The 25,622-nt window shown below is 38.1% G+C and overlaps 2 protein-coding genes across 4 annotated transcripts in view; one reads left to right on the top strand and one right to left on the bottom strand.

Moving 5' to 3' along the window:
- BRF1 (BRF1 general transcription factor IIIB subunit) overlaps window positions 1-25,622 on the bottom strand; it is a 176,553-nt gene that overhangs the window by 88,689 nt on the left and 62,242 nt on the right. The window contains exons 5-7 of the mRNA XM_069082346.1: window positions 20,804-20,876; window positions 6,229-6,378; window positions 1,765-1,858 (exon numbers count right to left, since the gene is read on the bottom strand). Coding sequence (XP_068938447.1) covers window positions 1,765-1,858; window positions 6,229-6,378; window positions 20,804-20,876 — 317 coding nt within the window. The remainder of the gene's footprint in view (window positions 1-1,764; window positions 1,859-6,228; window positions 6,379-20,803; window positions 20,877-25,622) is intronic.
- Window positions 12,764-16,991, top strand: BTBD6 (BTB domain containing 6). Of its 3 annotated transcripts, none has more exons than XM_069082348.1 (6): window positions 12,764-12,897; window positions 13,578-14,090; window positions 14,245-14,548; window positions 14,865-14,955; window positions 15,214-15,332; window positions 15,684-16,991. In XM_069082348.1, the coding sequence occupies exons 3-6, from the start codon at window positions 14,331-14,333 to the stop codon at window positions 16,714-16,716; spliced, it is 1,461 nt and encodes a 486-aa protein (XP_068938449.1). In that variant the 5' UTR covers window positions 12,764-12,897; window positions 13,578-14,090; window positions 14,245-14,330; the 3' UTR covers window positions 16,717-16,991. The 3 variants fall into 3 exon arrangements, with proteins under 3 accessions (XP_068938449.1, XP_068938450.1, XP_068938448.1); XM_069082349.1 differs by having other exon boundaries at window positions 12,767-12,897; window positions 13,566-14,090; XM_069082347.1 differs by lacking the exon at window positions 12,764-12,897 and having other exon boundaries at window positions 13,442-14,090.

Here is a 25,622-nt window from a genome sequence, read left to right as displayed (position 1 = left end):
CATATGGGGCTGTAAATGTGACTACTAAGAAGCAGTAACCCTATGTTAATATAAGATCATATTTAGTAAATTTATTTATTTTTATAGTATTTTTAAAATGCTTACTGAAAGACATTAGATCATAATTATCAAATATAAGAAAGCTCCAATAATTTTCATTTTCTTTATTTGCCATATGATATAATTTCAACTGATAATATCAATCAAGTTTTAAAAATACATAACAAATATGGGAGCAATTATAGATTGGTAAGTGATTCAACTATCAAATTTATGTTTTCAAAGAAAATAACATTTTCATTTTAAATAGTTATGACTCCCATAACAATTTCATTCAAAATATGACTAAAAAACTGTTATTTACAAGTTTCTCCAGTGAGAAGACTCTGTGATCAATTTTAACCATGTCCTCCGTCTTCAAAAAAATACATTGGTTTCCTCAATTTAGCCCTAGCTATTTCATAGCAAACTGAACTCATCAATTATTATGTCTTGTTTGCCTACAAAGTGTCAAGCTAAATAGAAAAAAGAGATGACTCTAGTCAAAGAGCTTCCATTTTTTTTTAAGGTCAATGGCTAAACAATCCTTTTATGTTTCTTGCCTGTTTAGAATTAAATCTTAATCTTGTATATTTGTATCTCACTCAAGGCTTATGTGGGAAATACTTTCCTATGATCATAAGCTATTAATAAATAAGGAAGTCAACTTGGAAGTTACAGAGAAAGAACAAGAGATAAACTAAATAGCTAGAAAAATCAGCAACTAGAATTCAATAAGATGTCTTCTAGCTCAAAAATGTTGAAAGTTTTACAAAAGATGTGCTCACTATAATGGTGCACAAAATAACTGGTGAAACACACTGTAAAGCCAAATGTGAGTGTGGGCAGAGAATATACTGAAGACTATCCCCTCGCCCCCAAAGGGCTCTATTGTCTCCAATCCTACTTTGTTCAACAGTTTGATTAATCACATAAATGAAAGCTTGTCTGGATGGTTCTCAAATTAGTCAGTGGCATGAACTACAAGAATCCAAAAAAAAAAATCTGAGATGGCACAAATGGGCTGAGTTCAATATGACAAAGTTTAACAGCTTTTTTTAAAAAATTAAACTGTAAATGTATAGAGTAAGGTAGATGTAGCTAGATAACAGATCGCATGAAAAAAGCCTAGAGATTTGAATAAGTAACATTTGTAGTATGAATTTGTGTGTTGAATGCATTTAAACAAAAAAAGGTATAGTAACCAGAATAAAAAAATGATAGTCCCAACTCTATTGTGCCCCAGTCACATCACATCTGGAGAATGGTGTTATGTTCCATTCCAGGTGCCACTTTTTAATACAAGTTAAATCATATCCAAAGTAGAGTGACCAGGAAACCATATCACACAAAGATTAGCTGAAGGACCTAAGCAAATTTAATCTAGAAAGATTTCCGTGACTGGCTCTTTTCCTTATTACCTCTTATACTTTCATGATAGTTTAGACTCATCTCAAACTCTCTCAATGTTTTATTACAGTTTTCTAGTTTTTAAACATATATGTGTTTCTTATATCCCCAATTTAACTGTAATCAACCAACAACCATTTACTGGGAAGCAGCTGTGCTTTTTCCATCCTATAGCTTCCAAAGTATCAAGAACTCCAGAAAAATGGCATGGGGAATGAACATTCCGAAGAAAAAATCTTTTCTCTGTCAAACTTCTTATGCAAAAAGCTCTCTGAAATACATTAAATTTTGTATACAACGTCAAACCAGACCTACCTCTTCCTTAATGTGGATTCGCAAACTTTAACCACTCGAATAATCTCTTTAACAGTTCGCCGGAAATCATGCATTCTTGCTGCAACTAGAAGTGCTACAAAATGAATAAGGAAAAATCTTTGTAAAACTATGTAGTAATTAAAAATTAAGAAACATTCAGGCTATTAATCATACACAGGCAATCCACAGATATCTAAATAGGCTGCGTAGTAGACAGAATATTGAATAGGAATAAATGGTTAAAGTGAATACAAAGGTACACTTGGAGTCAGGAAGAGTAGTTTGAATTCTGACCCAGGCACTGTACTACTGTGTAATCTTGAGCAAGTCATTTAAGATTCAGTTTCTTCATCTATAAATATGATAATAGCACTTAATTCATGGAGTCTTGAGGATCAAATAAACAAGCACTCTGCAAACTTTGAAGTGCTATATAAATGTTAACTATTATTACTATAAAGCCGAGGAAGAAACATCCTTGTAAAAACACAGGATGGCCCAAATCAACCCTTTCTGTGAGATTTTGCTTCCAAAATACAAAGCATAAAATTACAGGTTTCAGGGTTCAAAGAGACTTCAGGTACTATCTAGTCCAGAGGTGGGGAACCTATAGCCTCAAAGCCACATGTGGCCCTCTAGGTTCTCAAGTATAGTTCTTTGATTGAATCCAAACTTCACAGAGCAAATCTCCTTAATAAAAGGATTTATTCTCTAAAAGGTAGATTATTAGTAACTTCATTTTTACTTTCACACTGGTAACCATGCACATTCAGAGCTATGTGCAGTAGAGAAAAAAAAGAGAGGTGCATGCGTGCAAATTTGTGGAAAGGCTGGTATCCCAATAGGTACTTCACTGGTCTTTTCACGCTATCATTTTAATGAGCTACCATGTATTCATTGCATATTTTTGCTGTTTTGTCTTTAAATTCAAGTTTTATGTTGCAATTAAGCCCCCAAAGCATAATGCAAGTACTTTGGGTCATAGGTCCAAGCATTCAAAGTTAGTGATGGGACTTTAATTAGAAAATAAGTATCAGATAAACTTCATGAAAGAATGTCTACAGCATTATTGGCCAGGATACCCTTAAGGATCTCAAATGGCACACTGAAGCACACACTGCTGACAGTTTATTTCAAACTGTTTCATTTTTCACTATCTCCAGTGCCATCTACTGGCCATGAAGGACAGAGTGTTAGAGGTGATATCAAAAGCTTGCCAGTCTTGGCATCTTCCAATAGCAGCAACTAAAGTTCTAGTAGCTTCTCCCTTGGTTTTCAGAGGGCAGCCAAGGTACAGAGGTTTAAATCAGTATAATATACAGTACAAAGTCCTCATGCCACCATCTGACACAGTGGAAGGTAAGAGTCAGATTAAAAAATGTTTTAGTTTTAAAGAATTTTATTTGCTGAATATTTATGGTGCTATAGATTTCATGAAAAGTGAATAGTGCCTGAATCAATGTCTTTTAATTGAGATGCTGGTACAAAAGGTTATAGAATTCTTGGCACCAGAATTACTAGGAAGAAAAAATGTTACCAATTTTATTTGGTATACTATATTTTCATGAGTTATTTCATAGTTACTGTGTTAAGTACATATTATCAGAATTATTTTTTTTTACAAGGAACTGTATGCAGAAAAGTATATTTCTAGCAATCTCTAGAGAAAGATTACAGATTTTGGTGGAGCCTAATGCCGCTTCCCATCAGTTCAATGTATCAACATCCATGTTTTTGACTTTTCTGCCATTTTCTAGGAATGTTACCCCTGTGAAAGTTAAGAATTAATCATATGTGGTTTTTCTAAGTCAATATGAAGCCCACAAAGATCCTCATGTAAAATTTGGTGGCAAACATTTATATTTGAATTTGACACCAATGGTAACAAGATTAAAGGCTGCTTCTGAATGGAAGCAGGGAGAACCAAATCCAATAAAGACTATCTAAAACCACACAGTTATACTGGTTGTAGTTCCAATTCCAAAAGCTACATAGTCTGAAAGTCGTATCATTATATTCTTCAGAAAATACTCTTAAATGTTCTAGGATAAGAAATAAACTTAGTATATGTTTTTTTGCTCCTATTTAGCTATATAGTTAAACTAAGTAGTCTATGATCTTTTAACTTTTTCAATACTTCAAAAAATCCATGATTTGGAGTATTCCTAAGCCCTTCTAGAGTACTTCCAAATCCTCTGCACCTTAGACTATTTCCTGAGTTACAGTGGTCAAAAAGAAAATTTTCTTCTTTTGATCAACCTTCAAGTGATGAACTTGTCTATACTTGTCTATACTGGGTCTTAGATACCATAGGCACCAAAATGGGACCAGTTTGGAAAAAACCTGACAGAAATATTATTGCATCATATTCTTATGTCTCTTAAGAATACAAGGAAATTTGGAAAGTTTTGTATGAACTCACAGAGAGGAAAATAAGCAAAAAGAGAATAATTTATATCAATAATGTAAAGGAAAATAACATTGCAAGACTTAAGAACCCTGCTCAATGCACAAACTAATCAATACCTCAGTGACATGACAATAATGCAAGCCTCCCATCTCTTAGCAGAAAAGTGATGAATTACAGATACAAAATGAAACATTCATTTTCAGATATGGCCAATATATGGATTTGTTTTACTTAACTATATTTATTTATTATGAGAGAGGGCTTTTATGGGGATGGGGGAGAGTGGGTCAGTGAGTGAGAAGTAACAGATACAAAAGGAAAAAAGGCATCAACAAAACATTAAAAATACACATAACAAAACCAAAATAAGTTCAGAAGAGGGCACAATCAAGGACATTTTTTTACTACTATTGGGAAGGGATCCCAATAGGTTCAGCAGGAACCCTGATCTCATCCAAGACCAGAAAACCTGCAATATCGTCTGGAAAGAATTCAAGGTCTCAGGCTTAATTGGAGTGAGAGTTGTAGAAGTTTATTGTTATGCTTCCATTAGAAGGCAAGAGTCCTTTAGGGGACCTGCAAGTGAGAGGGGTACATGCTTTTACCTTTAAAGGGTAGGGCTGCCATTGTCAGGGCTGACCAGACGGGAGGGGCCTCAGTGCATAGACAAAGGTCAGAGCTGACCAACAGTAGCATGTGAATAGATAGTTTAGATAAGATTTGGGCCAGGTCAAGGAGACAAAAGGCAAGGATAAAGGAGGGTGTGGGCCAGGCCCAGAAGAAATGAAGAGATTAAGTAAGAACAAAGGGATCACAGGGTGTTGCCTAGGTGGAGGGTGGGATAGGGAGAAGGGGCAGAGCTCAAGGGTGGGAAAGGACAAGTTGCAGTTTACAAGTTCACAGACTGGTTTTACAAGTTGGTTTGACCTAGACCCCAGGTACTCCATCACTACCTTGTTCAATTTAATATACTTTTAAAAAACTGACTGGCCATAACAAATGTTCATTGTTTCATATATGATTCTTTGTATATTGGAATATTTGCTTTTCTTGATAATTATTAAATTCATTAAAAAAAAATTTAAAGGAAAAGAAAACCTAGAATTCTCCTAGTCTGTACTTGGAGAAGACAATGTAATCTCCTTGCCATGATGAGATTATCAAAGGAAGACTTAAGTAGAGAATATTCTTTAAAAGTAGTACAAAATTGTACATACATGTATATACTCATTTCATTAATAATTATCTCTAAACTGTATACACAGTTAGCCAGAGGAATGTGAATAACTTTTCTAACTGGCATTCAATGACACAAAAAAGCTATGACAGTTTCCCTAGGATTTAAGGCATAGGAAAGCTCCCATTCACCTTTTTATACTAACAATATTGGAAGCGTGAGAAATTCAGTTTTATGGTTGTTGTTTGGTCATTCAGTCGTGTCTGAGTCAGTGATCCTGTGGCCCATATCATGCCAAAACTGTCCATGAGGTTTTCTTGGCATTCTATCTTACAACTAGGTAAATAGAAAAGTGGAATTTTTTTAAGCATACATATTTAATGGCAAGATCACCAGAATGCAGCAAGATGGTTTCAAGACCCTCCTGAAAAGAAAATGAAAAACATCCCATTTCTATCTCCTTCACTTCAAGGTTGCTTCCCTGGTTCCCTCTGCTTGAGGCTCAATTCTTAGTTTCCTAAATGTCTTACTTGCCTTACAAGAGGTAAAGAACAGAGAGGTCAGGAGAAAGGGAAGAGACAACAGAGAAAAGGGAAATTGTCTCAAAGGATTAGCAAAGAAGTACATTTAAAACTTCTAAAATTTTGGGGGGAAAAAAGTGAGTTTTGCAGAACTTTATATTGTCACAATGGATCTTTGTTAACATACATTTCTCATATATTTTTGAGGTGGCAATATCTTTTCCTATAATTGAGGCTACATAACCATCCCTTCCAGAAAGAGTAGGTTCTGTTCTCTCTTCTGAATACAATAGATAGTTAGGGACTAGGCACTGTGCCTGAGCTAACATTTACAATTCATTCTCTGGACCAAATACCTGCTCCACAGAGGCCTGAGGGCCGGCGCCCTGTGTGCATCCAGTCTCTCTTCATCCTCTGAAGTAGTCTCAAGGCTGTCATGGATACCTCATGGTTCTTTTCCCCAAATTCCAGCATGTGTGCAAAGCGAGGAATGTACAGACAAGGATCTATTAAAAAAACAAAAACACACACACATACATACTCAGTATGAGCGTAGAGAATACATTTTTGTCATTGGCTTTGTGTTTTGCTATTTCCCCCAAAACACATATAAATAAGACTAAGGAATGCTTTGAGGTGAGACTGGTTAAATGACAAAATCCAAAATGATTAACAGATGAATGTTAACTTAGAAAGAGGCTTCCAAAGGAGCATCTTAGGGCCTTGTCTTAGACATTATGCTGTTAAATCAATAATTTATATGAAAGTATATCAAATTTGTAGATGGTATAAAATCAAGAGGGGCAGTTATGTGTTTTATGACAGCTATCATTCAAAAAGATCTTGACAGGCTGGATCTATGTGCAAAAGACAGCAAGGTGAAATTTAATTAGCTATAAATGCAAAGTTCTGAATTTGGTTTCAAAATATCAGATATACAATCAGATATATACTATTAGATGAAGCAGGAATGACTAGGAAGCAGTTCTAATGGAAAAGCTTTGGGGATTTGGGTGGACTATACACTTAAAGAATAACGTAATGTGGCGGCCAAAAAAAAAATTATGTACCTTTAGGAGGCATTAAAAGAACTACTTTACAGAGCAAAGCAATCAATAGATCCACTATACTCTACCTTCATCAGACCACATCTAGAGTTTTATTTTTCACTTCCAGGCACCCCATTTTATATTGCACACAGACAAATTAAAACATGTTCAAAGGAGGGCAACCGACATAATAAAAACTGTTAGCCATGCCATAAAAAGATTTGTGGAAGGTGGTGCTGTATGGAGAAGAGTTCAGGGGAATGTCATGCTGTTGGAATATCTGAAGAACCATTTGTGTAGCAAAAGGATAAGGCTTGTTCTGCTTGATGCTGGAAAGCATAACTGCATAAATATTAGGGAGGCAGATTTCAACTCAACATGAAGAAAATCTTCCTAAAGATTAGAACTGTTCAACAGGCTCAGAAGATAACTGAATTCCCATAACTGGAGGTCTTTAAGCACTGGCTAAATAAAAACTTATTTTAATAACATGTTTTGGTAGCTTTGACCCAAATCTAAGGTCTTTTTAACAACACCTCTTGGTGTTAAAACACCTTATGGTCCCAAGACCAGTGTATAATATGCTTCAATTTTTATCTAAGAGTCTATTTCATAATTTATTATATTTTAATTGCTGGTGGAAATTTAAGAGATTATAATCCTCAAATGAAAAAATAGCCAAAAAAAATTCTTACATCAATAAAATACAAATAGATCATTACAATGATTTTCAGTGGAGAATACACTTGTATCAATTTAGAGGGAAAAAAAATTACCAAATGAGTTACATATGAAAATTAAAATGTCAGTGTCCCTGAAAACAAACTTCCTATGTAGCACAAAATGTCACTGTGTATTAATAGTATAACTGAATAAAGTATTCTATGGCTTAGAGAATGAATCTTTTTTTTTAATTTTATTTTAAAAGTTTCTCTGTTTTATAAACTTAAACTTAACCAATATTTGGCATACAAAAGAACAGAATTTAAAACTATCATGAATCTGTATTATGTTTATAAACTGAGATTTTTAAGTATACACAATTTTTTTTTTTTGCCTTTTTTTGGGGGAGGGCAATTGGGGTTAATTGCCCAAGGTCACATGGCTAGTTTTTGTGTTAAGTGTCTGACTCCAGGGCTAGTACTCTATTCACTGTGCCATCTACCTTCCCCCAGTATACACTAAATTTAACACATCATCATCAATAGTTTATATTATAATATAGCAATTTATGTAGTGTTTTAAGGTTTGTAAAGCACTTTACACACACATACACACAAACACACACAATTTCAATTGATCCTTAGAATAGCCCTGTAAGATAGGTACTGTTATAATCCTTATTTTAAAAATAAGAAAAGTGAACCTGAAAGAGGTTAAGTGACTTACCTGGAGTTACACATTCAATGTTTATTCAAACTAAGGTCTTCCTGACTTTCCATGTTGTGTATCAACACCACCCTATTTATCTATTCCCTTCTCAACTTCCTGGAGCTTCCTTTTGCATAGTTTTTCATTAATATTTTATTCTTTTTTTTTTCTGGCAACACTTTCAATACATATTCAATTCTCCCCCATTACCTATTCCCCCTAAAAATAAAGGATATCCTTTATAATATACTCAAGCAACAATGGCCATGTATAAAAATCTGTGTCCTATTCTGAATATATAGTCCAAGCCTGCATAACCTGTAGCCCATGGGCCAGTTGCAGCACACCAAACAATTTTGGGTGGCTCAAGAAAAACGTAAAACATCCTCTATGTTTTTCACAGGTCTCCTGAAATCCTCTGGCTGGTTGTAGTTGCATTGATTAGAGTTCCCAAGTCTTTCAAAATTGTTTTCATTTACATTATTTTAGCCACTGTATAAATTATTCTGGTTTTATTCACTTCATTCTACATCAATTCATAAAAGTTTTTCCATTCTTTTCTGAAACTGTCTAGTTCATCATTTATTACAGCATAATAATATACCATTAGAATCAAACATCATAATGTATAACCTCAATTGGCTAGTAGTTATTTTGTTTCCATTTCTTTGCTATAACTATAAATATAGTATTATACATGTTTTTGTACATATGGGTCCTTTTCATCTGTCTTTAATCACTATGCAGTAACTCTAATATTGTATTACTGGGTCAAAGAAGAATATGCAGTTTGTTAACTTTTGAAATATAATTCCAAATTGCTTTCCAGAACTGTTGCACCAACTGACAGACCCACCAATAGTGCATTAATGTGCCTGTCCTTCTACGACTCCTCCAACAGAGATTATTTTTCTTACTGTCATCTTTGTTTATTTAATGGGTATGAAGCAGAATCACAGAGCTGTTTTAATTTGCATTTGGAACATTTTTTTCATATGGTTGCTGAAAACTGCAGGATCATAAGATCACATATTCAGATTCAGAGCTGGTTCAATGTTTTCATTTTACAAATTAGGAAACTGAGGTCCAAGGAAGTTAAGTGACTTATAGTCACCCAAGTGCTATCAGAAATTATACTTGAACCCAGGTGTTCAGACTCCAGAGAGTGCTTTTTCCCACTGTTATCACTTGGATTTCTTCTTTTGAAAACTTTCTATTCATATGCTTTGACCATTTATCTACTGGGGAATGGTTCTTCTTATTATACATTTACATCAATTTTATATCAGATATGTAATCAGAGAAATTTGCTACAAAGGTGCCTTACCATACTTCATCCATAGCCCCATTCCACACTCTTTCATTAAGGAAGTATTCACTTCCCTTCACTTTCATGATATACAAAAAAATGGTTCAGCTGCCTTTTGGAAAGAGCTTTTTTAACTTTTAACAAGACACCCAAAAACATAAGCAGAATTAGTAGAGCAGCACAAAGAGATCTTTCCCCAGTTTAACTAACCTGCTGATATTAATAACTATAGATGCCTAGGAATGATCAGGAGAAATCCTAATTTCTAAGTCCAGCTTAGACATGATCAGGAGAAATCACCTTCTTATGGGTATTGATACTTCTAAGGGAAGAAAATAATTATAATGAGGTTATTTCTTCCACTCTCCTATCTCTGCTTCATCTTCTTGTTCCTCTTTGATCTGCCTTCTTCCCTAGCAATATATTAGGGCACAGACAGATACTAGGCAGTCCAAATTATGGCTCCTAGGATGGATTAAACTTTCTTTGTAAAATGCGAGGGTTTAATGCTTAAAGAAAATATAGAGGTTCATAGATCTAGAAGAATCTGATAAGTCATCTGGCCCAATTCCCTCATTTTCCATTTGAAGAAACTGAGTTGTAAAGAAGTTAAATGACTTGCTCAAGGATAGACACACAGGTAACAGCAGAGCCAGAATTTTAACATCTCTGATTCAAATTCAATATTCTTTACATAACATCACATGGGCTAAAGATAAGGAAACTGAGGTACAAAGGTGAAGCGACTCTTCCAAGGTCACAAAACTAGTAAACAGCATACCTAGAATTCAAGGCCAGGCTACCTGACTCTGTGATCCCCTGTGATCTTTCCACTATGCCATGTTGCTTCCTCATGGCCCCATATAAAACAAGCTTTAGGAATATAATTTGAAAGTAGCTAGAGTTAGCCAAACAAATTCGATCCAGAGATAAAAGGTATTTATAGGGAGGAGACAGAACCTAAAACACAAAACACCCCCCCCCCCCATTCTAGGATTTTTAATAAAAACTATCTAGTTCTAAGGGAAATTCTCTAACACACTGGGTAACCCTATGGAGAGTTTAATGGAAGGACATGAAGAATAGTAAAGGATAACAAGGCATGAATGATTCATAATCCAACTTAATTACTGGGTATCTTCTAGTTACTGAGGCTCTCTGCCATCAGATGTCTTTAAGACCCCACAGTGAAAGCTAAAAGAAGGGCTAGTACTTGCTGTAAAAAGCTACAATTGGCAGTGGGAAATAGAGCAGTTGCTACACTTTAATAAAGCACACAGATAAGCAGAGGGAAGGGGATACAGGGGCAGACAGTGGTGTGGGGACAGGCAATGGGATAGTTTAGGGAGGTATCTGGGAAAGAAGATAAAGGAGGGGGAGAGGCAGAGATTTTCATTTATATAACTATGGATTGGAGTTAGGAACATTAGGCAGCAAGGAGATAGAAAAATGCTGGAGGTGGGATGTGTTATGCAGGAATTTGAAGTCTCATTTTTATAGGGTTTTGCGGGAGGGAAACAGATCAACCCCAATCAGTTCAAGGTTAGTTCATTAACATATCCAAATGATCTCAAAGTAAAACTTCAAGTTATCAGCACTTTTTTGATATTGTGCTTGTCTAGAGCTGAGATCTGAATTTTATCTTAAATTTTTTTTATCAAAGGACCAGACAAGCAGCACCTAGATGGTTTCTCCTGATTCAACACATATTACTAGGATATGAATTTTAGTTAATACATGACAAAATTTGTAAATTATGCTTTTATTTTTGGAATGCTTTGTAGGTGACTTCCACGTTCTCTTTTGCAATCTTGTTTCCTGGTAAAACTTATTTACTGATTAGAAAGGGAAGGGGTGGTCAGGGGATTAGAACAAGATATAATTTTAGCGCAGCAAACAATTACCTACAAATCAGATGTATAGAGGATAATGAAGAGAAGCCACTAGCACTAAGGAGGAATTGGGAAAGGCTTCCTCTGTAGACGGCATTTTAGCTGGGATTTGAAGTAATACAGAGAAAGCCAGGAGTCAGAGATGAGGAGGGAACTCCATATTCTAGGCATGGGGAACATGTCTGAGAAAGTATCTACATTCAAGTCTTCTTTGCCTCCAAACCCTGAGAGCTGTATTAGCTGTAGCCACTACACTACTTCTCTTGGATTCCTATACAACAGAATTTTATTTTTCATTTCAATACTCAAAATAAAGGAGTTGGACAGTTGGAAAATGAGGCACTCCTTTTTGCTAATTTTTAAAAATTATTTTTATTATTTAACTGTAGGAAGATCTCACTACAAATATAAAGCATGCAATAAATCCTGGCAATTTTATTTCTTGTGGTGAGAGGGGGTTAAGTTTTCTAAAGTGCGCACTTTTAATTTCTCAATATGTGTTTTTCAAGAACTGTTTTATCCCTTCACAACCTAACAGCAACATTACAATTAAATCTTTCCTCCCCATGGCCCCAAAAAACAATCTCAAAGAGTTAAACTACCAGAAATATCCTTCTCTGCGGTCATGGTACTTCAATTCAAAGCTGAAGGAAAAGAAAATTTAATCTAGAAAAAGAACAAACAGCTGGGACAAGAGACTGAAATTCCTCCCAGAGACAAAGGTTTTTACTGCCACCCACTCCTGCCTGATCCTTCACTTAAATTTGTTCAAACAGGGACAACTCCTATTCCTGTAGGAACAGTAGCACTGCCAGGCCTTATGAAGACACAAAATGTTGAAATCCTGATATCTGGGTTTAATACCGTGTTCTTTTGGACACAGGAAATACACATTTCCCACGAAACAATCAAGAACAGAAAAGAGAAGCATCAGCAAGGAACATAACAGGTCCTTCGGGTGGGGTTTCAGCCTTCTCTGCATGTTCAGATGAACTCCTCAGCCAAGTTAGAAGAGGTGGGGGGTGGGGGCCAGTTCAGCTTTCCTCCCTCTCAGAAAAAGGGCCCAGAAGCCACATTCGCCATCAAAGTTCCTTTTTTTTTTTTCTTCCGGAAGGCTCAATCTGCAGCAGCTTTTCGGAGAGCGAGATCCCCGGCGGTGGGGGAGGAGGAGGCAGTGCACCGGCCGAGGCGGCTCCCGAGACGGAGAGGAGGAGGGGGGCGCGCGGGTAGCAGGCGGGCGGGCACAGGCCAGCAGAGCTGGACAAGCTGAGCCGGACGGTGAAGCTCAGCAACCCCAAGCCCCTCCCCTCCCAGCTCCGTAATCATGGCTTCTGACTCCACCAAGGAGCTTTCTGTGCAAACTTTCCCAGCCTGCAAAGGGAGGAGAGAAGGCTGAGAGCCCAGGTATGGCCCCACGTCCTCTTGGGGGCAGGGAAGGGACACCGGGTGGGAGATTTTGCCTGAAGCCCCACAGACACGGAGTAATAAAAAAAAAGCGGGGCGGGGGAGGTTGGGGGGCAGGGAGCTACAACGCCGCCGCCCTCCGCTCCCTGCCCTCCTTTGAGGCACCGCCCGGGCCCACTATGCCACCATTCCTTCCTTTGCCCCCGAGCTGTGCCAGCTTCCCCCGCTGAGGCGGCCTGGGCAGGGCTCCAGGAGGGGCTGAAAGAGAACAGAAACATCGCCCACAGGGCCTTGGGCCTCCGAGGCCTCTGGCCTCTCCAATCCATCTCCTTTTCTACGATGGGGGCCCACGGTCGCATCCCACCTCCATGGGGACCCCCTCTTCCCTAAGGAGAAGTAGGGAGTGGGGAATGGGCGACAAGCGGGAGAATGACATATTGTCTGGGTTGGGCAAGGGAGAAGGAAAATGGGGGGAGCCTGGGCCATCAGCTCTTTCCATTGGAGCTGCTACTGCTGACGTGCACCGAGGCTGGCGATTATTAGGGCGGCTCAAGAGGAGGAGAAAGGAAAGAGGAAGGAAGGAGGGAGGGAGGGAAGAGGAGGAAGAGGGCGGGGGAGGGGAAGGTGCCAGGACTGGACTTAGTCAACACCTACTGAATGACAAACAGCTCTACCTCCAGCCCCAGCACCCTGTACGAAGTTGTCCGGACAGATAAGTGCTGAGGAGACCCTAATGGCCGACGGCGAAAACCACGCTCGGTGGCACGGTTAGCTCAAGCCCTGCGCCAGGACCAGCCCCGCCCTGCGCCGGCCACCAACTCTGCCCACAGATCTACAGCTATGCCGGAGGGTGCGCGCCAACGGGGGATGCGCAGCAGCTTTCACAGCCCAGGAATTTCGAGCCTGGAAACTAAATGGGGATTAATCAGTATTTGACCCTTTTTGATTTGAGGGCAATTTGCAGCCCCTCCCCCAGCTCTCCGTGTTTCGGTACAAAAAAACACCAAAAACTGATCCCTGGAACTGAGCCTCGTGCTTGGCTGAGGGGCAGGCAAGGTGCCTGCCTTCTCAGCTACAAAGGGCTCTGGATTTGTACAGCTGTTGCTACTGGACTATTTGCAATCATCCCTGGAGGGCTCCACTTCTTTGGCCACCTTGCCCCAGGCCTGAAGCTTGGCCCCACACAAATAGAGGTGAGCACTGGTCATCAGCTCTTCTGCCCCTAAGGTTGTTTTGTTCTATTCAGGCCTTCCCAGTAGTAATCGAGCTCTCTTTCCTGCTTCTGACTCCAAGTTACTTCAGTGTCAGAATCATGTAGTATTTGACTTTCTTTCTTCTTCCTTCCAGTAACCTTGAAGGAGTCCAAAAAGAATGTGGTAGCTAATGGCAAGGTGCCAGTATGCTATGAGGTAGGGCCCTTGTCCCTGCAGAAGATGGCTGCAGAACTTTACTCTACCACTGCTAATACCAACATCACAAACAGTAATTCCACTACCACTGCCACCACAGTCACTGCAGCCAGTACCAAGAATAGCTCCCTTCACCTGCATCAAACAGTCCAATCACCACCAGCAGCAGCACAAGTGCAAAATCTTAACAACAACTTTGAGAGTACCAACTGGCAGTCATTCTACCCCACTCTCCGAGAGAGGTAAGAAGCCAGATCAGCTGTATTTAGACTCTGGCAGACCTTACTCCTCACTGGGAAAATATTTTACTAGAGAGGACCATCTAAAACTGGGGGAGAAGTTGTGGTATTGAGTGGTGGTTTGATGTCCACAGTAGCTTCACCACAATCTGTGGTGGTTTCATTTGCAATAAATGAGAATGGGATGAAGATTTTCTGGTCTAGCATCTGCTTCTGTCCAAGTTTGTGTATCCTCCAGTGAGAAGGCTGACAAAATCACTGTATGCTAAATGTTTGTTAAAATGCAGACCTAAGCATTTTTTTTCTCTGCAATTTCCAGGAATGCAATGATGTTCAATAATGAACTCATGGCTGATGTACACTTTATCATTGGCCCTCTGGAGGCATCAAAACGAGTTCCTGCTCATAAGGTTTGTAGAATTGTTTTCCCCCATGTGAACCACCAGAAAAGACCTGGAACCTTTTAGAAAGTAATTTCATATAATGTGAAACTACTTTCTAAATTTCATATAATGTGAAACTGCTTCCATACATCTTAATTACCCTGAGCCACCAAAGCCAAATTTGCTTAGATGGAGGTATTCACAGTTCTCTGTAGTCTTTATTGACTAGTGAATTTAATTAGATTGAACACAGCTGTTTACCAGCAAGATGGTTTTTCTTCACAGTATGTGCTGGCGGTTGGCAGTTCTGTCTTCTATGCCATGTTTTATGGTGATCTCGCAGAAGTCAAATCTGAAATCCATATACCTGATGTGGAGCCTGCAGCTTTTCTCATCCTGTTAAAGTAAGTCTTGCCTTGACACTACAAAGTGGTTACAGGGACTTAAGCTGCATCGTCATCAATTAAAGTATACTGAGTGCTCATTAGAGGAAAGGCAGTACACTAAGGACCTATGAAATCAATACTATTTGTAAAACTGCAAGGTAAATCCACTATGGATAACAATTGACCTGGTAAATTGCTAATCTCCCAAATTCTAAAAGGGTATCTTTTTCTGGCGAATGTATGCTCTGCTATTTAAAATAGCACAGCATTTGAATAATATAGCTTACTTAAATGTAGCATTTAAAATAGTATATAAAACCCCCTCCACACCCTACCAGTACCTTCTTAAATCTGTTTTACTCTCACTAGGTACATGTATAGTGATGAAATTGACTTGGAAGCTGACACTGTGCTTGCAACTCTCTATGCTGCCAAGAAGTATATTGTTCCAGCTTTAGCAAAAGCTTGTGTCCATTTTCTAGAGACCAGTTTAGAGGCAAAAAATGCTTGTGTTTTGCTCTCCCAGAGCAGACTCTTTGAGGAACCAGAACTGACACAGCGTTGCTGGGAAGTGATTGATGCTCAAGCAGAGATGGCATTAAAGTCAGAGGGTTTTTGTGAAATAGATCAACAAACATTAGAGATTATCCTGAACAGGGAATCCCTAAACACTAAGGAAGTAGTTATCTTTGAAGCTGTTCTGAACTGGGCAGAAGCTGAATGCAAAAGAGAAGGTTTGCCAATTACACCAAGAAATAAGAGGAAAGTTTTGGGAAGAGTTTTATTTTTAGTACGGATTCCAACCATGACACTGGAGGAGTTTGCCAATGGTGCTGCTCAATCGGATATTCTAACCCTGGAAGAAACACGCAGCATATTCCTATGGTACACAGCTACCAAGAAACCACAGTTGGAGTTTCCCCTGACAAAAAGGAAAGGTCTTGCCCCTCAGAGATGCCACCGATTTCAATCATCTGCATATCGGAGCAACCAATGGAGGTACCGTGGACGATGTGACAGCATCCAGTTTGCAGTAGATAAGAGGATATTTATTGCAGGACTCGGGTTATATGGATCAAGCTGTGGGAAAGCTGAGTACAGTGTGAAAATTGAACTTAAACGGCTAAATGTTGTTCTTGCTCATAATCTAACCAAGTTCCTCTCAGATGGATCCAGTAATACATTTTCAGTCTGGTTTGAACATCCAGTTCAAATTGAACAAGACACATTTTACAATGTTAGTGCTATCTTGGATGGAAATGAACTTAGTTACTTTGGACAGGAGGGAATGACTGAAGTTCAGTGTGGAAAAGTGACATTTCAATTCCAGTGCTCCTCAGACAGTACCAATGGCACTGGGGTCCAGGGAGGACAGATTCCAGAGCTTATTTTCTATGCGTGAGACAGTTTATGAGGATTGTATTCCAATACTGCTATGCACATGAAAGGGATTTGTTCAAAACTAGAAAATTCTACAGCTGTTTCATGTTCAGCTATTACATTACTCTTAAAATAGCAGTCTCTGAGACTAAGTGAAAGAATGCTCTTGGATTTAATCCCATTTTATTTATTCTATATGTAGACAACTAACTTGCAGATTATGGCTGACCTTGAGCTGTTTATGAATAGAGCTGTTTATGAAACTGTGAAATATAAAGCAGTTTTCTTTACCCTAAATATTTGTACATTCATTCATTTTTAAAAATTTTTTTGTGGTTCATGTCTTTACTAATTCCAAAGCCTACAAATCAACAAATTCAAATAAATCATTGGACTAAATGGCCCCTGGGGTCCCTTCCAGCTCTATCAAAAAAAAAAAAAAGATACAAAATCCTGCCCAACCATCACACATTTCTAATATGAAAGATGCTGCTTTGATTTTCCAAAGTTGTCTGAGCTGCTTTGATTTAAAGGAATGTATAAGAAGATGACAGACTTTTATTACACTGACAATTTCCGGTTCATTTGCTGATACCCCAGAGCTTTCCTAAAGAAGAATCAATACATCAAAACTTAGTGGTACCCATTTGAACAGTAACATAGGGCGTACTATTATGAGTCAACTCCAATAAACCATCCTGTCAGTAATAATATTAAGAAATAGTTGTGGGGGCGGCTAGGTGGCACAGTGAATAGAGCCCCACCCCTGGAGTCAAGAGGACCTAAGTTCAAATTAGGCCTCAGACACTTAACACTTACTAGCTGTGTGACCTTGGGCCTGTCACTTAACCCCAATTGCCCTGCTTTCCCCCCTCAAAAAAAAGACATAGTTATGGAAAAGTATGCTTATTCTATGTCAACCTCAAAAGTCAAAAGATGTCAAACAGTCTTGTTTCCCTTTTAGAGCTAATAGGGATCTATGGCCACTGATCTAAATATATCTTATTTAGAGTAACAATTTAGAACATAAACATGAACTAAATTCTCAATGAGAGCTAGTTTTTTTATACAGTATAAGTCTAGAGCTGTGGATTTAAGTAATATTTTAAATAATATAATTTAATCTCATATTTGTTTTGAAAATCCATTGCTTAAAATTATAAGGAACAAATTGAGCCTAAAGAAGAGACTTATTATCCTTTGTAAAGAGGGGGCCCAAAAGTGTGGAACATTCCATATATCATCAGATTTTTTTCAGTGTTTTGTTCAGTTTTGCTAACTTTTTTATCTCCTTCCTCTTTTCTCTTCACAAAAAAATTTCTTCATCTAAAAGGAATGGTTTTCTGGGAGGAGGAAGATACAGATTATATAAAAACAAAAGATTTCAATGAAAATGTATTTTTTAAAAGAAATTTATTAAAATTCAGTGGCTTGGGATACCAAACCTGATGAAAGGAAGAAACAGAATGAATCTATAAATTATCATTAGTATAGGAAAGCCCCAAGTCAGGATTATACCTCCATTTACAAGTTAGCACCTTCTCTGCAATTTATAATTTTAAAGAGTTACTTTAGAGCAGAGGTGTCAAACATACATGGACTTCATGGAGTCTGGACAGAACCAAATTAAAATGTAATTGGGGGGGGGGGGCGCTAGGTGGCACAGTGAATAGAGCACTGGCCCTGGAGTCAGGAGGACCTGAGTTCAAATAGGCCTTCAGACACTTAACACAAAAAACTAGCCGTGTGACCCCAGGCAAGTCACTTAACCCTGATTGCCCTGCCTTCCCCCCTCCAAAAACAAAACAAAATGTAATTGGGAAATATTTAACAAAATAAATTTTAAAATACAAGAAAACAAAGATAATGTAAATATTTACGTAAGGTTTAGTAGCCTCCATTTCTATTTGAGTTTGTCATCACTGGCTTAGTATACTGGGAAGTTACATGACCTGTCCAGGATTCCATAGCCAGTATATGTCTGAGGCAGAACTTGAACAAAGTTCTTTTAGGTTTCTAGGCAGTTCTCTATCCACTTCAGCATGCTGCCTCAATGATAGTGCATTGCCAAATTTTGAATACAAATGAAAAACTATTAGCATAGCTGATAAAACCATCCTTATGAACCAACAACAATTTATTAAGGATCTACTATGTGGCTTGCAATGTGCTAAGCAATGGAAATAAAAACAAATAAACTGGCTATAAAATGAACAGAAATTTATAACCAGTTAAAATAAAAAGTAATTCTACTACTTTTAATGTGGAAAATTCATTTCTATATAGAGTATGTCTAGTCTTCTATGACTGTTTAAAAAGATAGGTCCTCAAAAAAAAATGTTTCTAGTAGCCTTTTCAACACTAATCTTGCTGCTTCTGTCACTTAGAAAATTTTAAATAATTATAATAATGATAGTGTAGATAGTAGGCAATATGAGTCAAATAGTTAAAATGTTTTGATAAGTGATGCTGACAGTTGGCTAAGCATATATTCATATTAAATTAAATCTGGTTTCCAAAGTTACCTTTCATGCTACTTCATATTGACAAGTGGTTCATTCATTTTGTCATGGTCCCTTGGTGCATAGTGCCTGACTCAGAAATCTCTAACAAGAAAGGATTGTAGAGGCCATTGAATCAATCCAAACACATCAAACTGCTTTAATAGATGCTTTTATCAATATCCTTGGTCCCTCCTGGGCTCTGGGATGGCTAACCTGGAGGGCTCATGAAATTTGACCACTGATGTCTTAGTTCCTTGAATATACTCATGCCACAGCCACTCCCAATAAAACTAACAGCTTTTCTGAGGTCTTGCCTCTATAATACTGATGCCCACTGCTCTGTCTTCTGGTTACTTTCGTTCCCCTCTTTCCTATTCCTCCCAGTAATATCTCAGTCTTACTACTCTTTACATCCCTCTACAGGTTCCCACATACCTCCATTTTAGAAAAGGTATATGTAAAGTACCATCAGAAGTTACTGAGGAGGTAGAAGGCACTATGGTACAGGTAAAGTGCTAGATCTGGAATCTGAGAACCTGGGTTCAAATACCAGCTCTGCTACCTATGTAACTTTATATAAGTGATTTCATTCCTCTGGGTCTGATCTGTAAAATGAAGGGATTGTGTCAGATGATTTCCAAGATGCCTTCTACTCTAAAATCTATGCAGATCAGCACTTTATCTTTCTACACAGGTCAGGACCAAAAATCAAAATGTGAGCAATTCGTTGCTTGTTTTGCACTAAGCATTAGGCAACTAATCATAAACAATTTTCTAAAGACAGTTCTTATTTCTGTGACATAAGACTCCTGATCTCTTCCTTTAGTGGTTAGACATACAGTGATCCTTATCTAGGTAAAATGATAGCTCTGACTACAACATTAAGTTGGTGTTAATAATTCTAAGTGCCTGACCTACGGTTTAGCCAACAGAAGCCTAAGTATTGCATGTAATTTATGAGCAATTGTCTCAGAGATAATGTTGGCAGAAAAATTAAAGGGCATAGATAGTTCTCAAAGAGTGAGGTAAAACTATCTCCAGTTTCTTTCCCTCCCAATGGCTAAAGTGATATATACAGAGCTCCCCTGACATAAAAAGATCTAAAAGACACACACACACACACACACACACACACACACACACACACACGAGCTTCCAAGAAAATGACTGATTAAAAAGTGGTACTAGCAGCAACATTCATCTGAAAAAAATGAGTTGGGTTTGACTGGGAATGGACTTCACAACTTTCTATTCAAGACAGTAACCACAGACAATTTTATATAGCACAAGAGTTTCCAAGTTATGCATCTTCCCCACATATTGCCTGTGGCCGTCAAAGGGAATGATCATCTCCCAAAACCCACATCCGAGCTAGTAGCCTTTAACAATACTTAAGTTCCTATACCCAAAGTACGTCTTAATCATGATGGGTTTTTATAGTTTTACAAAATTTCCTTACCTGGGAAATCTCTGGATTTTCAAGTGCTCCTTCCCTACCCCTTCTATTTCTTCAAAGACCATGGCACTTTATTCTCTGGCTTCAAAAGAACCAATACTCTTTCAGAAAACAAGCACTGTCCAAATACTCAGACAACAAACACATACCTATTGCTGGAGCATTGATGCAGAGTTCTCTGGCCAAAAGAAGAAATGTTTTCCCCAGCACATAAACATTCACCTATTAAAACAAACCCAAAACTTGGAGTTTATATTTTTAATGTTAATATTCTTGAAAGATATCCCACTATAAAATACAAACAAAAACTGTAACTCTGATAGCAACAATAAAATCTTTTACTTTAAATAGCATATATCTGTATATAGCTTGTAAAGTACTATGATATAACTTCGCTTGATTTTCACCAGTTCCAGCCTATTTTTTCAACCATATCTCACTCTCATCCCCATATGCATTCATGTTCCAACTACTCAGACTACTAGCTATCCTTTACCAACATGCACTTCTCTTACCTCCATGTACCCATATATAGACACCTGAAATGTTCCCTCAGCATCCATACCTACTGAAATTTTTCTTCCTTCAAGGCCCATGATATCTGCCACCTCCAGAAAGTTGGTCCTGATCCCCTGAGCTGAAAGTCTTCTTTCTTTCCTTGCATTTTCTTAGAGTATTTACCAGGCTCTTTGCCCTTGTCATATATCTTGTATGATATTTATTTTTGTACATTTTATCTCCCTAAGACTCAGCTGAAAACCTTGTCTCCCTTCCCTTCTTCTCCCCTACTCCTCACATCACCAAAATGTCTTCTACCATTATCTCCTTCATGCCTGCCTAAGATGAAGAGGTGGCCCTTCTTGCCAAGGTAAACCCTTCTATGTCCACAAGTGATCCCATTCTATCCAAGGATTGCCTCTCTTTCATCCTGACTCCCACTTATATTCAGTTTCTGTCTACTGGTTCCTTCCCTACTACCTACAAATATGCCCATATATTTCCCATCAAAAAACTCTCACTTGATTGATGCATCCTCATTACCATGCCATTTCTAACCTGCCTTTTGCAGGCTAAAGTCCTTAAAAAGGCTATCAATAGTAGATGCCTTCACTTCCTTGACTCTTAACTCTCTGTAGTTAGGTTTGAAAACTCATTATTCAACTAAAACTACTCTCTCCAGTTACTAATTGCCAAATTTAATGTTATTTTCTCCATCTCAGTGATGAAAGATATGGTTTCAGAGAAACCTGGGTTGACTTTAATGAACCTATACAGAGTGAAGTGAATAGAATAAGGAAAACAATTTGCTCAGTGACACTGTAGAGACAAACAGCTTAAAAGGTTTAGGAACTCTAATGACCATAATGACCAAATGTAGTTCTAGAAAACTAATAATGAGGAAATCATTCATTCGTGTACATATATATTATATTTTATTTTTTTTTTGCTTTTTGGGAGAAAGGCATTTGGGGTTAAGTGACTTGCCCAAGGTCACATGGCTAGTTTTTGTGTTAAGTGTCTGAGGCCAGATTTGAACTCAGGACCTCCTGACTCCAGGGCTGGTGCTCTATTCACTGCATGACCTAGCCAGACCAACATATATATTATAACAGAGAGAGGAGAGACACATATATTTGTGTGTGTGTGTATATTTGTGTTTATATACATGCACGCTTTCTTTTAAAAACATGGTCAATGCAGAAATTTGTTTTGCTTGACTATACATACATGTTTCTAACAAGGGCTTTATTTTTCTTAATTTAATTAATGGGCAGGGGAATAGGAGAAAGAGAGGGTAGATTTTTGCTGAATGGAAAGAATAAAATAAAATAAAGTTTACAAGTGATCTTCTAATTTCCAAATGTAATGGCCTTTTCTTAATCCTCATCCTGTTTGAACTTTTTGCATGCAGCCTTTGATGCTGGTGATCAGCCTCTTCTCTTTGATTCTCTCTTCTTTCTAGATTTTCAGGACACTGCCCTCTCCTGGTTCTCCTCCTACCTACTCTGTGTCCTACCATTTCTTCTTAAGTCTCCTTTGCTGGATCTTTATGCAGGTCATACCCACTTCCCATGGCTTCTCATAGGGCTCTGACTAGGGTCTTCTTCTCTTTCCCCTCTGTCCTATTTCACTTGATCTCATCAGCAACAAGAGATTCAATTATCAGCTCTATACTGATGATTCTCAAAACTTCTTACACAGCTAAAAACCTCTCTGCCGACCTCTAGTCTCTCATTTCCCATTGCCTTTCAGACATCTAAACCTAGAGGTCCTATAGACATCTTGAACTCAATATATCCATAACTGAACTCAAACTCTTTCCCTAAAAAACTTTTCTTCTTTCAGACTTTCTTGTTAATTTTGAGGGCAGCACTAGCTATCCTGGTTATCCAGGCTCACAAGCTAGATGTGCTCTTCGAATCCTCACTCTCACCCTCTCTATCCAATCTGTTGCCAGACTGTTCACTTTAATCTTTCTAACATCGTTTGTATACGTTCCCTTTTTCCTCTTCTAACACTTTTGTGCAGGCCTTCATCACCTCAAGCCTGGACTACTGAAAGAGCTGATGACTGGGCTTCCTGCCTTAAGTCTTTCCACATTTGTAATGGCAAGCACAAAAGTGATTCACACCTTGTTTCAGTCTTAAGAAACAGAACATGTGAACTTCACAACTTGTGAACTCCTGGGGAGGAGCTAATGACTATATAAGGAGAGCCCCAGGGCTAGAGACAGCAGGAACTGAGAAGAAGACTCTTGTGCTGGCAGAATCAAGAAGGAGAAAACTTGTGGTATCCTGGCATTCTCTCTGCTCTGTCTGTGTTGATGTTTGTTTATGATACTTTGTACAGAAGCCCTGGGACCTTACTGGAAGCCCTGAAAGGATTTTCTGGTTGTATGTTTACAGAAGTCCTAGAGGATGGTTTTGGAGGTCCTGGGACTTTACTGATGATTTGTGCTGACCTCTTGGACCCTGTCTGTGGGTCAGTGTTGATTTCTAGGTTGATGATCTGTGTTGAGTTCTCAGACCTTGTTGGTGGGTCTGAGTTGATTTCACAGGCAGATAGTGAATTGATGGTGCTGACAATGTGTATGAATATTATTGTGGCTCTGTTAAACTTTTGCCTTCCTAGAAACAGGAATTGTGGAGGACTTGAGGTGGACTAGACACTGTGAGCTTCAATATGGAATGGGAACTAGACGAAGAACTGGACAAGAAGCTGGACAAGGAACTGGGAGCTGCCTGCCTTTGAATCCAGGTGACAATTGGAGCTGGGATCATGGAAGAAGAACCATGAAAACTGAGAGCCAGCCTTGAGTCAAGCTGAAAGAAGACTTTACTTAAATATTGTGTACTGAGAAGTTTATGATTTACTTGTGACCAAGGGGCAGATGGCCTGTGTATTTTCCACTACTCTTTAAGAGGGTATTAAGTAATGACTGAGTAGTGACTCATGATTGAATAGTGACCAATGACTGAAGTGACTGATTTGTTACTTAGTGTGCCCCATGAGTGGAGAACTTTAACAACTGTATTTTGTGACCCTTGCCTCCGTAAGGATGATTAAATGATTGAGTTACTAAATGACTGTACTTTGTTGAAAACTATTGCAACCACTTTGGTGAAAACTATGTGGCCATTATAGTGATAAGTCATTGTGAATGCTGTATTTTGATTTTCTGTGATAAGCTGTAACATTGTGAATGCTGAACTTTGATTCTCTGTGAATGTTTTTCTCTGATTTGTTATTGAATAGAGTATTCACTATACTACATAATCAGAACCTTGAAAGCTGTTCACAGCAGTAGTCCTCTGGAAAGCTGCTCGTTCATGGATTTACAATGTTACAATCCTTTCTTTATTCAACTGTTAAAAGTGTCTGGAAATGAACCCCCTACTCAATAAATTCCAATTTCTCCATCAAATATAAAATCTTCTGTTTGGTATCCAAGGCCCATTATATCCTAGACAACCCCACCCTCTCCACATTTCTGTCTGCTTATACCTTACTTTTTCCACTTCCATATACTCTGTGACCCAGTGCCATTAGCCTCTTTGATATTCATCAAACAACACATTACATCTCCTAATTCTGGGCATTTTCACTGGCTTTTACCCATTCATAGAATTCTCTCCATCCTCATCTCTGTCTGGCTTCCTCTGTAACTAAATTGCCACCCTCTATAGGAATCTTTCTCCAATCACTCTTAATTCCAGTGCTTTCCTTCTGTTGATTATTTTCAATTAATCCTGTACATGGATTGTTTATACACTGTTGTTTGCATGTCGTCTCCCCCATTAGACAGAGCTCCCTAAGAGCAAGGGCTGTTTCTTTGTTTCCAAATAGTGCTTGGCACAGAGTAGGAACTTAATGTTTACTGACTGACTCCAAGTTCTTTAAGGAAAAGAGACTATATTATTTTTCAACTTTGCATCTCCATTTTTAGGTACTATGTTTTATACCTAGTAGACATTTAATGTTCTCAATTTGCTGGCTTGGAAAAATGTATTTCCATTTTGCAGATGAGGAGAATTAAGCTCAGCAGAATCATGTAAATTGACCAGGGTTATCTGGCTACTAACTATTAGGGTTGGAACTAAGAGTTTTAGTGGACTCCAAGGACACAACTTTTCCTATCACACCACTGTCTGTTCAATAATCAAGCTTGCTTGAAAGGGAAATTATACTTGAAGAACAGGAAGAAAAAGAAAAGTACATGTCACATTATCTCCAGTCACCATGTAACATAAGTACTAAAAATGTATAGATCACCTGCTATCCACAGAAATCTGCCCATTTATAGAAACTGGAAATAACTAAAAAAAATCTGTTCCTTTGTTTCTTTTCCTAAGGCTACCAGTTCTATATCACAACCTAGACTATTTGCAATAGCTTTCTTCAAACTAGTATCCTTACTTCTCCAGCCTCATCCTTCCTAGTTACAAGCCATGAGGTTCATCTTCCTAA

The sequence above is a fragment of the Petaurus breviceps genome, unplaced genomic scaffold (assembly GCF_028583685.1).
Source record: "Petaurus breviceps papuanus isolate PSGF00001 unplaced genomic scaffold, PetGlider_PUasm1.0 164, whole genome shotgun sequence".
Taxonomy (NCBI): domain Eukaryota; kingdom Metazoa; phylum Chordata; class Mammalia; order Diprotodontia; family Petauridae; genus Petaurus; species Petaurus breviceps.
The sequence above is the reverse complement of the archived record's forward strand: the minus strand, read 5'-3'. Positions and strand labels throughout refer to the sequence as shown.

What these genes read in the sequence shown, in the direction of transcription:
- BTBD6 (XM_069082348.1), top strand. Translation starts at nt 14,331, where the DNA reads ATGGCTGCAGAACTTTACTCTACCACTGCTAATACCAACATCACAAAC. An exon ending in TACCCCACTCTCCGAGAGAG is followed by an intron (nt 14,549 to 14,864) that starts GTAAGAAGCCAG and finishes TGCAATTTCCAG; the next exon opens with GAATGCAATGATGTTCAATA. An exon ending in AACGAGTTCCTGCTCATAAG is followed by an intron (nt 14,956 to 15,213) that starts GTTTGTAGAATT and finishes TTTTCTTCACAG; the next exon opens with TATGTGCTGGCGGTTGGCAG.